Source organism: Haematobia irritans, chromosome 5, assembly GCF_050003625.1.
Source record: "Haematobia irritans isolate KBUSLIRL chromosome 5, ASM5000362v1, whole genome shotgun sequence".
In the NCBI taxonomy this organism is placed as follows: Eukaryota; Metazoa; Arthropoda; class Insecta; order Diptera; family Muscidae; genus Haematobia; species Haematobia irritans.
Window position 1 is genome coordinate 147,091,510 of NC_134401.1, and position 16,562 is coordinate 147,108,071.

A 16,562-nucleotide genomic window follows, 5' to 3' on the forward strand; every position below is an offset into this window, starting at 1 on the left:
ATCCAATGAAGGACTGGGGAATTCTTCCCACTTAAATATGAGCTAAATTATTAGTTTTTGTACCAAACAGAATAGCAACAACCGAAGAAAGCAAATACAAGGATTGATGGCAACAACAACAACAATGATGTGAAGTCTGAGTAAGATTTTCCACTTCCACAAAAGTTGAAGGTACCACCAGTAATCATAAGTTGTGATGGGTATAGTAATAAAATATATGTTGAGAAAATTTTCCATAGTAATAAAATTTTGACAAAATTTTCTATAGAGAAATATTTTGACAAAATTTTCTATAGAAATAAGATTTTGGTAGATTATTTTTGGGGATCGGCTATATATAACTATAGACCGATATGGACCAATTTTGGTATGGGTGTTAGCGGTCATATACTAGCGCAATATACCAAATTTCACCAAGTGCCAAATTTCAACCAGGTCGGAGAATTTTGCTCCTCCAATAGCTCCGGAGGTCAAATCTGGCGATCGGTTTAAATGGAGGTATATATAATTAAGACCGGTGTGAACCAATTTATGCATGGTTGTTAGAACCCATATACTAACACCATGTACCAAATTTCAGCTGGATCGGATGAAATTTGCTTCTCTTAGAGGCTCCGCAAGCCAAATCTGGGGATCGGTTTATATGGGGGCTATATATAATTATGGACCGATGTGGACCAATTTTTGCATGTTTGTTAAAGACCATATACTAGCACCATGTACCAAATTTTAGCCAGATCGGAAAAAATTTGCTTCTCTTAGAGGCTCCGCAAGCCAAATCTGGGGATCGGTTTATATGGGGGCTATATATAATTATGGACCGATTTGGACCAATTTTTACATGGTTATGAGATACCACATACAAACATCATGTACCAAATTTCATCCGGATCGGATGAATTTTGCTCCTCCAAGAGGCTCCGCAAGCGAAATATGAGCGTCGGTTTATATGGGGGCTATACGTAAAAGTGGTCCGATATGGCCCATTTTCAATACCATCCGACCTACATCAATAACAACTACTTGTGCCAAGTATCAAGTCGCCAGCTTGTTTCATTCGAAAGTTAGCGTGATTTCAACAGACGGACGAACGGTCATGCTTAGATCGACTCAGAATTTCACCACGACCCAGAATATATATACTTTGTGGGGTCTTAGAGCAATATTTCGATGTGTTACAAACGGGATGACAAAGTTAATATACCCCCCATCCTATGGTGGAGGGTATAAAAAAGCACCAAAACACGCACAGAAAAAATATGTTTGGACATGGTTGCCGCATCCATTTAATGCTTATTTAGAGTATGTAATTGTCGCGAAAACCATGTATTTTGTCTTTGTAAAAATAATTTTCGAGCGGAGAAAAATATATGTTGGCAATAAGCATTTAAATGGTTCTCAAATGCCGCAAACATGTTCTATTATTTAAATGATAGAATTTGACACCATTATATGGTCAGGAAAATCATGTACCTGACCATTCATTTTTTTACTTTTTTGCAGAGAAAAAAGTATTTTTATAGTTTACGTATAGACATGTCTACAACCATTACATGGCCATAAAGACCATGTACATTGTTTTCGTGACCATTTATTTTTTTAATATTTTTGCAGCGACAAGAATTTTATAAAAACATTGAGCAGGTACACACGATTTTCATTTTGCGCGTCAGTCGTGTGTTGATTGTTTCTTGGAATGGACGGAGAATACGGAAGTATTGTGTTTTGTGTTAATTTATTTATTCAGAAATGGCACATGGTTTTATGTGAATACAAAAAAGGAAAGTGTAATTGAGAAGAATGTACCTGGTTTTTGTTCTGCATTATGATATATGATATAATTTATTTTTATTTGCAGTCACATGATGTCTGCGTTTGTACGTTTGATGGGCACGAAGTAAATATGGAATGATTACTTATTGTTGAAATTGAACCAAACTAGAGTGTGTAAAAATATGTGATGTTTGCTTGCACGACATTATAAATACAAATAAACAATGAATTAGTTTATAAATAAATAAAAACAAATAAATAAAGTTGATTTAGTGTTTTCTTTTCTCAAGTGGCGTCCTTTTTTCGACGACGAAAAAAGTTTTTTCATAAAAATCAAAACATTTTAGGTTGTGACCATGTTCTTTTAACTAGAAGAAAAACATTTTGACGAATAACATAACATTTTGGATCGTGACCATTGTCTTTTAATAGAAACAAATTTCTTTTTATCAATATAATAACATTTTAGACGAGGACAATCAAGGCCGTAGCCAGGATTTTAATTCGGGGGGGGGTTCAACTTTAAAAAAAATATTCATATAATCTCATGTGTAGAAAATTTTATTTATGCAAAGGTATGTATACAATATCGGCCAAAAAATGTGCCTACCAGAAATATTGATTTTAGACCCCATAAAATATATACCGATCGACTCAGAATCACCTCCTGAGTCGATCTAGCGCTTGGTGTCCGTCCGTCCGTCCGTTCGTCCGTCTGTCCATGTATTTGTTGTTCACAGGATTCCGGTCGCAATTATTAACCGATTTTGATAAAATTTGGTGCAGGGAGGGTTTTGGGCACAAGGACGAACGCTATTGAATTTGGAAGAAATCGGATCAAATTTAGATATTGCTCCCATATATATGTATCGCCCGATTTCGACAAATGGGGTCACGTTGCGCGTTTTTTTCTAACGGATCGTCACCAAATTTGGCAAAAAGTAATCTTTTCCATCGCCCTTCAAGTCTGCAAAATTTCATCCAAATCGGTTCAGATTTAGATATAGCTCTCATATATATGTATCGCCCGATTTTCCCAAATTTGGCCATAATACTCTTATTTAATAACCAATGTTATTCAAATTTCAAATTTTGATGTACTAGCCGATCGTATTTATACGTATTTGTAGCTCTTACATTAGAATATTGCTCGATTTTTACAAATTTGTATTTATTACCCACACTAATTGAGCGATTTTCTCTTTTTTTAATAATGGGTTCAATATTAGTGGCATACTAACTCCGTAGTTGCAATATCAACTACAGCCAGTGTAGCTAGAAGTAGGGGAAATTCCCTATATGTGGGTTTTGTCTAATATTTAGCGTCTGGTAGGGACGTAGGGCCACAATATAGGGATATTTTGTAATAATTTTTACATTTTGGTGGCTCTAGAGGAGGAAATTAGAAGCCGGCAAGGCTTAATCTTTAATAATGTGTGGTAACAACAGTTACCACTCGTACCAAAACAATCTAACCAAATTTGAAGATTACCACAAATCTACCAAACAAATATTTCTATAGAATTTTTTATTTCTATAGATTTTTTTTTTTCAAAATATTATTTCTATAAAAATTTTTCTCAAAATTTTATTTCTATGGAATTTTTTCTCAAGATTTTATTTCTATAGAATTTTTTACCAAAATTTTATTTTTATAGAAAAATTTCTCAAAAAAATAGTTTATAGAAACTTTTTCCAAAATTTTATTTCTATAGAGATTTAACAATTAAAATTACTACTTTTTGGTTGAATTCTACCAACTCTGGCAATCGTGGTGGTAATACAAATTTATTTTCTAGGTTATATACGTTGCATTTTCACGTTTTAAGATAATAAAGTTCTTAGAACCATTTTTATTTTGTAAAATTTGTTGAAATTTAACGAAAAATATTGTAAGGAAAATTGTTTGGGAATGTATGGGAAAGTAGGGAATTTTTTTGTCCTGTAGGGCAAACCGAACACTTTCCCTGGCAACACTGACTGTGAGTTCGTTTAGTCAGATTGAGACAAAGCACCCACTAAAATGTACCCCTTAATTTTCTTAAATATGCAACTGCGGTTTATCTCCCAGACCTATATCAATGTTACCCCACAAATGCTTATGATTACTAATTCAGTAAGAGTGGTTTAGGGTATCATATAGTCGGCCCCGCCCGACTTTCTACTTTACTTACTTGTTATAATATTAAATTGAGCCGACGGGCTTTTTGGGCAGCAAATAAATCAATGACTTCTTCAGTCGGCACATTTATTCGCCGATGAACCGACATTAATGCCAATCCATTGAGTCTACTCTGGCCAGTCGAATTTCTAAGATACGTCTTTAATGTCTTCATTTTTGAAAATGAACGTTCGGATGAGCACGTAGTAACTGCAGGGATGGAAAATGCAGTACTAAAGTACTTTTTTTCAATACTTTTTCACCCCGGTCAGTACCGTAGTACCCCCGCGAATGATTTAGTACCTTTTGTGTAGACATTTTTGTAGACAGATTTATGGTACAATAGCTTTGGCAAAATATTTTAATATTTTGAGAAAGTCTTTATCAACCTTATTTGCTAATAGTCTTTTACAAATATGGCAAAACAGACATGTTCATGCACCCAGAAAAAAGTGTCTTCGAAATTAAAGGAAAAAATGTTCATCAATTTAGTTTAGCCATTTTATTTCTATTCAGTTAAATTTTTGTGTCAAATAATAAAATTTATTTGTTTCAGTAAAAAAATCCTAAACTGAAAGCAGTTAGGAATAGTTCATTAACTAGAATAAGGCATGTAATTTTACTAATACTGTTTTCTTCGCTGGGTATAAGAATTTACTACTGAACAAGAAAATTTTATTCACTGATAACAAAGCATTCGTAAAAATAAACAAAAAGCTAACTAAAACCAAGTTTCTTCAAATTTAGTAAATTTTCTTATAAAATGATAAATTTATTTATTTATTTATATTCCTACTATGAAGTATTCAATCCTTTCAAAACGTAAGGAAACACACTTATTAGAATATAGGAAAATTTCCTACATTTATTTTATCTACCTGTAATCGATACCTGTCATCGATATGTTTGCGCGTGGGTTGTTTTTTAGTTGGAATCGCGTTGTTATGGTATACGGAGAGATTGTTAAAAAATAAATATAATATAATAAAAAACAAATAAAATATATAAAATATTTGTTATTTTAAATTTGTGAGAAAAATTTTCGTTTTTTGAAAATTGGTTTATAAAAAAAGAAAACACCAGCAGAATAACCACCCCTTCATTCGACTTCATTTTGGATTATCATGGTAATATTCAGTGACGCTAACCTTTTTTGAAAAAATTGGTTTAAAATTTTTTGTTTATATTTGTAGGTATTGAAATTGTAAAAGGTGGACAAAATTGCTAGCGGCAACTTATTCAAAGTGAAAGGTACTAGAAGAAGAAAAAATGTGTTTTAATATTTCAAGGCCAGTTGATGCTGTTGATTCTAAATAAATATATTTAATATATTAATAAAACATGTCTTTTATTGAAGAAAAAATTGCCTATATAAATAAATAAAATTCTATTTAAAAACGAAGATAAGCAGTTCTGATTTTGAAGTAATAGGTTTACCACAAATATGTAAGATTTATCCAAATGAATGAAGAATGTTCAATAAAATCATTCCATATATGAATGCAATTCAGTTAATTTTTTTCATTCTGTAGTATAGTTGTACATAAATATAGGAAAATGTTAACTAATATATGGAATGCATTCTACCTAATTGCTACGAAAATCATATCGTTCAAACAAATAAAAATGTCTTTGGCGCTATACGAAGTTCAATTTTCTTCACAATAAGTTCATTTTAACTTAAAGAAGAGGTCACTTTTTTCTGGGTGTGTGGGAAGAAAATCTCGATTTTGTAAAAGATATAGTCAAAAACAGGATTTTATTGAACTTCAAGAATGTTTTAGTCGAAAAAAGAATGCGATTCTATATTATCAATTTTTTATTTCGGTAGAAAATGTTGTCTAAATTTTATTTCTATATAGAATTTTTGCAAAATTTTATTTTTATAGATAATTTTGTCAAAATTTTATTTCAATTGAAAATTTTGTAAAAATGTTTTTTCTATAGGAAATTTTTGCAAAACTTTATTTCTATAGAAAAAATTTTGCAAAAGTTTTTTTCTATAGAATTTTTTTGCAAAATTTTATTTCCCTTCGTTTTGTTATTGTTGGTTTTGTTCTTTAAGCATTGTTGTTGTTTTTTTATTGCAGCTTAAAGCCATACATTGACTAAACTACAAGTGTAGCTTAACCAACAGAGGAAAAGAATTGTTGTCAAATTTATTTGGGCAAAGCCCTATAGACTGCAAGATGGTTGGATGGACGCACGTTTCGGAATTACCACATTCCTCATCAGCATCCCCTACTTGCAGCAAAACTATCAACCAATTATAAGAATAAATTCAGGCAGTTCATTAAACCTAACAATAAACCTAACCAATAAACCTTTCCGAACCTTCCGAAAAAAGGTTTTTGTATGATAGCAGGTTATAAAAAATTTTTGCAAAATTTTATTTATATTGAAAATTTTTTCAAAATTTTATTTTCTTTAAAATTCAGTCTCTTGACAATAATCTTCCAGTGAAATTTTTGTTGAAATTTAGTAAAAAGTACCTTTCCGCTCAAAAAATACCTTTTTTGTACTTTCTTAAAAATTGTATTTTCCATCCCTGAGTTACTGGCAAAGTGACCAAAATTTTTAAAAGAATATGCACGTTTGGAAATATCTCTTTATTGCACTCTCCAAGTGCTTCCATCGCTGAATTAGGCAGGTTCTTTTCGCAGGTTTTGCGCCATTTCATTTACACATATGTGTTTGGCTGTTTCGTTGTTGTTGCTATGGCCAAACAAAGCGAGTCATGTCCACAAAAAGAACAACAAACACACATAAAAAGCCGAAAAACATTTTCCAAAAATGAAATTTGTGGTACGAGAACAAAAACAATTTGTCGTTTGACGGGCTTTTCAACTAGTATTCTAGGATTTGTGCAAGTTTTATAGGTAAGCGTTTTCAAAATAAAACCTTCAGCTTTCCTTCAACATCTTCGATAAGATTTTTCTATGCAGCTAAAAATATATATTTATTTATATAAAAATATTCATTCATTTCGGGGGGGGTTTGATCCCCCTCATCCCCCCCCCCCCTGAATACGGCCTTGAGGACAATTGTATTTTTCTTAGAACCATGTTCACTGAGCCAACATGGTTGCAGGTTAAAATGTTACATGGTCGCCGCAAAAATAGCTGCTTTCATATTATTTTGCTCTTCGAATATGATTGTGACAATCATGTTTCTTCTCTGCGTGAAGCACTAAATGAAAATGCCAGAAAGCACCAAGTTGGTGCTTTTTTTGAAAAGGCTCTAAAAAGGCAATTTGGTGATTTTTGGAAATCAAAAAGCACTAAATTTAGTGCTAAAAGCACCGAATTGGCATCACTGTATTTTTATATAGTAGATATGAGATGAAGCCTACAAATTTTGGCAGTGTCTGGTACACAATTTTTGCCGGCGGCGACTGCCTGACTACGCAAATAAGTCTACTCCAACTAAAAGTATCCCAACCGTTATGAGATTAATCGTACAACCAATCTGGGTTGAAAGATTAATTTTTTGAGAGAAAATGGTAAAATTCTTGTAATTTTTATTGATTTATTTACGGCTATATTTCAGTCGAGATGAGCCAACTTAATGGCGGCAGAGTCAAAAAGAGAAAAAATATTCATTCGGACCATCTCTGGTTCAGTTTGACCACCTCATAAGATTGTTAAAGATATTTTTCATATATTTCTTCAGTATATTTCTTCACTTCTAAATGAGGTATTAAACGAAAATGATTTTTGATCAAAGTCCGCACAACTCATTGAGAAATTTCCTCATAGATTCCGAAAGTAAAAAAAAAATGTCAACTTACCCAACATTTTACTTAAATCGGCATTGTGAAGATCTGGATTTTCATCGGCCAGTTTCTTTCGTTCGATTTTTGCCCATACCATAAAGGCATTCATGGGCCTTCGTATTCTTGCTTCTTTGGCACATTTGGACTGATTGTTAGCGACAGCTCGAAATTTGACTTCGTTGACTAATTTGTGGCGATCCAGATAACTGGCATTGGCGGCACGTAACTCCCCCTTATAGTCATAAGCCCACATGGGGCTATCCATTAGGCTGGATTGATGTCCGGGCCCCAATACAGAGGGGCCACCAGTACCCAAATGATGGCCACCATAATCTTCGTTATCCGAAGACATGGCTATGGACATCATATTCGGATGTGTCAAATATTTATTCAGCATTGTTGCTGTGGACGACGATGATGGGCTACTATTACTATTGGCCAACATTGATCCAGGCATACTGGTGCCAATTAAATGTTGTTGTTGTTGTTGCATTTGTTGCTGCTGCTGATGTGCTGGTGGCACTGGTGACGGTGTTGAGGCCATATACGAATTCGACATTATCACCGAATTGTGACATTGGGAGGTTAAAGGTAATGATACAACAACACTATGAGCATCTTGCGCCATATGCTGTTCAGCGCCATCATAGCTACTATTGTGGGTGGGTGTTGATCGAGATGTTGAATGATGCACCACCACCGGTGAGTGCAGACTGGACGAGGAATGCTCACTGCCATGACGATATTGATAGGAGGCTATATCGCCACTATTGGATGCTGTCGCTTCATGCATGGAACCTAAGCGTCCATCGGCAAGTAATGATGTTGGTTGATCGTGTAAGTCACCACCGCCACCACTGCCGCCGGTACTGGTGTTCTGATATTCAGGGGTACGATTTATGGGTGAATTGTATTTTTTCGAACTAAAAATAGATGAAAAAAGAAGAAGAAAGAAATGAAATGGAATGAAAAAAAAACAAGTCAAGTACAGGAGTTTAGTTCGATATGTATTTTTATTATTTTAGGTATAAATTTACTTGATAGAGGACAGAAGCACCAATACTCGTGTGAGCAGAGGCGTAGTTAAATAAAATAGAAGTTAAAACAGATTTCAATTTTTATTAATTAAATTTAATAAAAATTAATAAAACTTAATAATAATTAATTAAATATAATAAAAATTAATTTTAATTGATTAAATATTTACTAAACTAAATTATATGTTTAACATTAAAGTTTAAATACTATATTCCTATTAAATTTAAGCCAAATTAAAATTAAACCAAAGTGAAAAATATATTAATTATTTTTAAATAATGATGAAAAAATTTCATACTTTATTAAAATTAAGCTGTACATAATCAATTTTAGCTAAACTAAATTAAACGGCATACAACTCAAACAAAGTAAAAACAATTAATAAGCAAAATTAATTTCATTCTTATAGGGTGAAGGATATTTGTTGCAACCTAATCTGGTTACTATCATTTCCGGACCTCAATCTGTTGGACTTTTGTGAAAATTTAATTTTCATAGAAAACTTTGTCAATATTTCATTTCCATAGAAATTTTTATCATAATTTGAAGTCTATAGAAATTTCCAAAATTTGATTTCCATAGAATATTTAGTCAAAATTTTATTGTAGACATATAATTTTTTGTAAAATTTTATTTCTATAGAGAAACTTTTATTTTTATAGATAATTTTGACAACATTTTATTTCCTTAGAAAATTTTATTTCACCAGAAAACTTTGTCAAAATTTTATTTCCATAGATAATTTTGTCAAAATTTTATTTCCATAGAAAGAACTCAACCATTTTATTATGTGTGTCAACTTTTTATTTCTATAGAAAATTTTGCCAAAATTTTATTTCTGTAGAAAAGTTTTGCATACAAAATTTTTTCAAAACTTGATTGCCATTTTTTTTAATTTGATTTTTATGAAAAATTTTGTGAACATTTTCTTTCCTTAGAAAAAATTATCAAAATTTTATTTCCACAGAAAACTTTGTGAACAATTTACTTCCATAGACAATTTTATCAAAATTTTATTTCTATAGAAAATTTTATCTAAATTTTATTTCTTTAGAATATTTTGTTAAAATTTTATCTAAATTTTATTTCTACAGAATATATTGTTAAAATTTTATTTCCATAGAAAATTTATTCAAAATTTTATTTCCATAGAAAATTTTTTCAAAATGTTATTTCCATAGAAAATTCTATCAAAATCTTATTTCTACAGAAAAATTTCTCCAAATTTCTGTTTCTATAAAAATTTTTGTCGAAATTTGATTTCCATAGAAAATTTTGCCATAATATGATTTTCATAGAAAATTTTGCGAAATTTTTATTTCTATGATTTCTATAGGAAATCTTGTCAAAATGTAATGTCTATAGAAAATTTTGTCAAAATTTTATTTCCTTAAAAAAATTCTTCAAAATTTTGCTTCCATGGAATCTTTTGTCAAAATTTGATTTTAATAGAAAATTTTGTGAAAATTTCATTTTCATAGAAAGATTTGTTAAGTTTTTTATACCCTCTACCATAGGATGGGTGGAGGGTATAAAATTCCGTTTGTAACACATCGAAATATTGCTCTAAGACCCCATAAAGTATATATATTCTTGGTCGTGGTAAAATTCAGAGTCGATCTGAGCATGTCCGTCCGTCCGTCCGTTGAAATCACGCTAACTTCCGAACGACACAAGCTATCGACTTGAAACTTGGCACAAGTAGTTGTTATTGATGTAGGTCGGATGGTATTGTAAATGGGCCATATCGGTCCACTTTTTCGTATAGCCCCCATATAAACGGACCCCCAAATTTGGCTTGCAGACCCTCTAAGAGAAGCAAATTTCATCCGATCCGGCTAAAATGTGGTACATGGTGTTAGTATATGGTCTCTAATGACCATGCAAAAATTGGGCCACATCGGTGCATAATTATATATAGCACCCATATAAACCGATCCCCCGATTTAGCTTGCGGAGCCTCTAAGAGAAGCAAATTTCATCCGATCCGGCTGAAATGTTGTACATGGTGTTAGTATATGACCATGCAAAAATTGGTCCACATCGGTGCATAATTATATAGCCCCCATATAAACTGATCACCAGATTTGACCTCCGGAGCCTCTTGGAAATCCAAAATTCATCTGATTCAGTTGATATTATGTACGTGGTGTTAATATATGGCCTCAAACACCCATGCAAAAATTGGTCGAAATCGTTCCATAAATATATATATATATAGCCCCCATATAAACCGATCCCCAGATTTTACCTCCGGTGCCTTTTGGAGAAGCAAAATTCATCCGATCTGGTTGAAATTTAGTACGTGATGTTAGTATATGATATTTAACAACCATGCAAAAAGTGGTTCATATCAGACCATAATCATATATAGCCCCCATATAAACCGATCCCGAGATTTGGTTTTGGAGCCACTTGGAGGAGCAAATTTCATCCGAGTCAGTTGAAATTTGGTACATTGTGCTAGTACATGGCCGCTAACAACCATGCCTAACTAGGTCCATATCGGTCTATAGTTATATATAGCCCTCAGATAAATCGATCCCCAATCACAAAAAATTGGTCCATATAAAGTTCATAATTATATATAGTCCCCATATAAGCGACCCTCATATTTCAATTCTGGTTCTCTAACTATTGTGCAAAAGTCCATATCGTTTCGTAATTATTTGTAGACTTACCTATACATACCTTTTGTGTCTAATATATACCACGTATGGACTAACTCACAATTTAGAAAACCATGTTAAGAAGTTTTAAGATACCACAACCCAAGTAATTCGATTGTGGATGACAGTCTTTCGTAGAAGTTTCTACGCAATCCATGGTGGAGGGTACATAAGATTCGGCCTGGCCGAACTTACGGCCGTATATACTTGTTTTTCTATAGACAAATTTGTAAGAAGTTTATTTCTATAGAAAATGTTGTTTCCATAGAATTTTTTGTTAAAATTCTACTTCCACAGGAAATTTTGTCAAAATTTTATTTGTATAGAAAATTTGTCAACATTTTTTCTTTAGACAAATTTTACAAAATGTTATTTCTATAGAAAAATTTTGCAAACTTTTATTTCTATAGATAATTTTGTCAAAATTATATTTCCATGGATAATTTTGTAAAAATTTGACTTTTATGGAAAATTTTGTCAACATTTTATTTCTTTAGAAAATTTTATCAAAAATTTATTCCCCCAGAAAACATTGGGAAAATTTTATTTCCATAGATAAATTTGTCAAAATTTGATTTCCATAAAAAAACTCAACATTTTATTTCCATAGAAAATTTTGTCAACTTTTTTTTTCTATAGAAAATTTTGGCAAAATGTTATTTCTTTAGAAAAGTTTTGCATAGAAAATTTTGCCAAAATTTGATTTCTATAGAAAATTCTGTCAAAACTTTATTTCAACAGAAAAATTTCTGCAAATTTCTGTTCCTATAGAAAATTTTGTCAAATTTTGATTTTCATAGAACATTTTGTCAACATTTGATTTTCATAGAAAATTTTGACAAAATTTGATTTTCTTAGAAAAATTTTGACAAAATTTGATTTTCTTAGAAAATTTTGTCAAAATTTTATTTCTATGATTTCTATAGAAAATTTTGTCAATATTTTATTTCTATAGAAAATTTTGTAAACATCTTGCAGTCTATAGGGCTTTGCCCAAATAAATTTGACAGACATTCTTTTCCTCTGTTGGTTAAGCTACACTTGTAGTTTAGTCAATGCATGGTTTTAAGCCGAATGGAAAACTTTGTCAAAATTTTATTTCTATAAAAAATTTTGCAAAAATTTTATTTCGTTAAAAATGTTCATCAAAATTTTATTTCCATAGAAAATTTTGTCAAAATAATATTTCCATAAAACATTGTTTGATTTTATTTTTTGATTTCGAAGTGTTAGATACTTGTAGAATTATGCGGTCATATATATAACAAAAAACCCATGGAAGAGTGGCAAAAGTCTTTGCATCGATATAGCAAACTATAAAATTTTTTGCTTTTGAACAATAATTTTTTTGCTTTTGAACAATAAAATTATATGAATTATAAAATAAAAATAAGCCACCCTGTACATTCTTTAATTTCTAATTTTGTAAAATTGTGTAAATAATTTGTATATATTTTTTAGGTTTTTTTTTTCATGTCATTTAAATAAGCAAAAATAATTAAGTCAAGGAAAATGTTCTCTTATGTTGTAAAATTTAACCAAAATAAAATAATTGTTATAAGCTAAAATAGAATTATATCGGCTAGAGAAATTTTTCTTTACTTTTTTCTGAGAGTGTATACCAACTAAAAAATCGTAAAACTGAGTCAGGGGATGATGGATGGCCGGGCATTGCTTAATCCACTCAGGAGACAGTACTGACCATTATTGCCAAAGACAGCAGGTGTTAGGTTAGGTTAGATTAGGTTAGGTGGCAGCCCGATGTATCAGGCTCACTTAGACTATTCAGTCCATTGTGATACCACATTGGTGAACTTCTCGCAGGTGTTACAAACTTATGTATTAAAATGACCTTACCCACAGAGTGGTGCAGCATATAATTAAGCCTTTTTAAATTAAATTACTAAGTTTTAAGAGAGCTCAGATTATTTTAAATTCCAACGAAACTTTAAATATAACTCCCTAATAACATCATCTTCTCTAAGCTACGTCCATGCTCCCCCCAAAAAAAAAGAAAAACAGAGTAGTCCAATGTATGACCAAGCTAAGGAAAAAAGGAAGGAATCTAAAAACCGTGGCAACTGACGACAGTTAACGATTTATAGGTTCACTAAATATATGTATTTAAAGTAGACATATTGACAGTTTATCCTTAAATATTGAAATTGAACGAGAAAAATTCTCCATCACAGACACTATCGTCAGCGACATGCATAAGCACATGCACACCAAGGAGTACCGAGGAACTGATCGAACTAAACATAAACAAATTCAAGTGTTGTGTTGGTTGTTGGTGGAGTTTAACTGGAGCTCTCTTTGTTGACCACAACTACCAACGAGTGCAACTAAGGCAAAGACGACCACGATCGGCATTACTTTTCGGAGACTTTTGCTGGTGCTGTTCGCTACCAAGTATTTTACGGGCACCTTCGCCTTCGTTGGAGAAGGCGACAAACGAATGTTCCTTCGTTGGATGGCTAGCTAGCTAGCTGGCTGGCTGGCTGACTGTTGGGTTGTGATTGTCCCGTTTAAAGAATGGAGCCTGCCTTTAAGCACTCGTTTATGATGGTTGCTTGCTGTTGTTGTTATTGTTGTTATTAAGTTGGCTAACCATTGGCGGTAACTGCCGCCGCTGCTAACCAAAGAATATATATTACCAAGCTTAGTGAAAAATTCGCTTAACATTGGTTTTCGGTAGACATACTCGGTACTCGTAAATGTAAATTGGGCGCGTGCAGCTATTGTCATCATCAAAGTGAATACCGCAACGGTATTTGCCGACCGGCAAATAAACACAAAACACATACACACACACTAGAACATTACTTGTACTCAAATGTGGAAGGACGGACAAATGACCGAACAAAGGGTGGACATATATGTATAAGACAGACAGACAGACAGTCATACAAAACGGATCTACGGTGGAAATGAAAGAATTATACAGGGACCAATAGTAGGATATGCCAATATGCACAAGAATAATACACTTGGAAAATTGTTAGAGGAAACGTTTTTAAAAAATATTAGACAAATAAATAAGGTCGCAGGCGGATTACTGAACAGAGTACAAGGTTATTCCGGGTCTTTAAGTCAGACTACGTAGCGGAGAAAGGTGACTTATCAATATCGCCATGGGGGCTAAAACGGCAAAACTACATGATCTCGTACTGGCAGACCTGCGTATGATGGTGTAGGAGATAACTGTGTTATCGTGTATTTCAAGAGATCGCGAGGGTTACATATTGCACGAAATTTTACAATATGAGTGGCAACCGGGATCACAGTTGCCACTCGAACCAAAAATAATCTTCCAAATTTGAAGAAAATTTTACCAAACAACTACCATATAAAAAATTTTACTTTGCAGCTTTTGATCAAATTTTTATTTTTATAGAAAACTTTGTAAAAATTTCATTTCTATAGAAAATTTTGTCAAATTTTTATTCTTAGAGAAAATTTTGTCAACATTTTTATAGGAAAATTCCTAAGGAATATTTTTTCCAAATTTTATTTCTAAGAAAATTTTGTCAAAATTTCATTCCCAGAGAAAATTTTATTCCTAGAGAAAAATTTTTCAACTTTTTATTCTCAGAGAAATTTTTGCCAAAATTTTATTCCTAAAAAAAATTAGCTAAAATTTTATTTTTATAAAAAACATTGTAAAAATTTCATTTCTATAGAAAATTTTGTCAAATTTTTATTCTTAGAGAAAATTTTGTCAACATTTTTATAGGACAATTCCTAGAGAATATTTTTCCAACATTATATTTCTAAAAAAAATTGTGTCAAAATTTAATTCCTAGAGAAAATTTTGTCAACATTTTATTCCAAGACAAAATGTTGTCACATTTTATTCCCACAGAAAATTTTATCAAAAATTTTATTCTTAGAGAAGTTGTTGCCAAAATTTTATTCCTAGAGAAAATTTTGTCAAAATTTTCATAGGAAAATTCCTAGAGAATATTTTTTCAAAATTTTATTTCAAAGAAAATTTTGTCAAAATTTCATTCCCAGAGAAAATTTTGTCAAAAATTTTATTCTTAAAGAAAATTTTGTCGAAATTTCATTCCTAGAGAAAATTTTGTGGTAATTTTATTCGTAGAGAAATTTTCTTTAAAGTTTTTATTCTCAGAGAAATTATTGTCAAAATTTTATTCCTATTATTCATTTTCACAAAATTTTCATAGGAAAATTCCTAGAGAATATTTTTTCAAAATTTTATTTTTAGGGAAAACTTTGTCAAAATTTCATTTCTAGAGAAAATTTTGTCAAAATTTCATTCTTAGAGAAAATTTTCTCAAAATTTTATTCTTAGAGAAAAAAATTTTAAAATTTATTATTTTATTTTAGAAGTTTATTTATTATTTTATGATTACTCCTAATAGCGATAATTTATTTGGATGTATACATATCCCTTGAATAATAAATGTGTCCAGTTTTAAAAATTTGTAGCTTGTACCAATATGGTAAAATGTCTACATATTGAAATAGGGAGAACTTGTTAGCAATGGACTTTAATAGTGTGACCTAAAACGATAATTCCATTTTTTGAAGATATAGACTTAATATAGACTTTATAAAAAATTTAGTTAAATTTATTTTAATAGAAAACTTTGTAAAAATTTCATTTCTATAGAAAATTTTGTCAAAATTTTATTCTTAGAAAAAATTTTGTCAACATTTTTATAGAAACAATTCCTAGAGAATATTTTTCAAAAATTTTATTTCTAGGGAAAATTTGTCAAATTTTTATTCTTAGAGAAAATTTTATCAGCATTTTATTCCTAGAGAAAATGTTGTCAACATTTTATTCCTAGAGAAAATGTTGTCAAAATTTTATTCCCAAGGGGAAATTTTGTTAAAATTTCATTCCTAGATAAAATTTTGTGAAAATTTTATTTCTAGAGAAAATTTTGTGGACATTTTATTCCTAGAGAATTTTTTTTTTAACTTTTTATTCTCAGAGAATTTTTTGCCAAAATTGTATTCCTAAATAGGCAGTAGCCGACTATTAAACCCTTTTTCGGAAGGTTCAAGTGCATTTCACTTTGGGTTGAGTGAATTACCCGAATTTATTCTGATAATTGGTTGATAGTTTTGCTGCAAGTAGAGGATGCTGATGAGGAATGTGGTAATTCCGAAA

At 31.2% G+C, this 16,562-nt stretch overlaps 1 protein-coding gene across 1 annotated transcript in view; it reads right to left on the bottom strand.

The window, feature by feature from the left end:
* Positions 1–16,562, bottom strand: part of Sox15 (Sox box 15 transcription factor) — an 81,047-nt gene that overhangs the window by 9,086 nt on the left and 55,399 nt on the right. Inside the window, exon 2 of the mRNA XM_075311225.1 lies at positions 7,725–8,632. Coding sequence (XP_075167340.1) covers positions 7,725–8,632 — 908 coding nt within the window. The remainder of the gene's footprint in view (positions 1–7,724; positions 8,633–16,562) is intronic.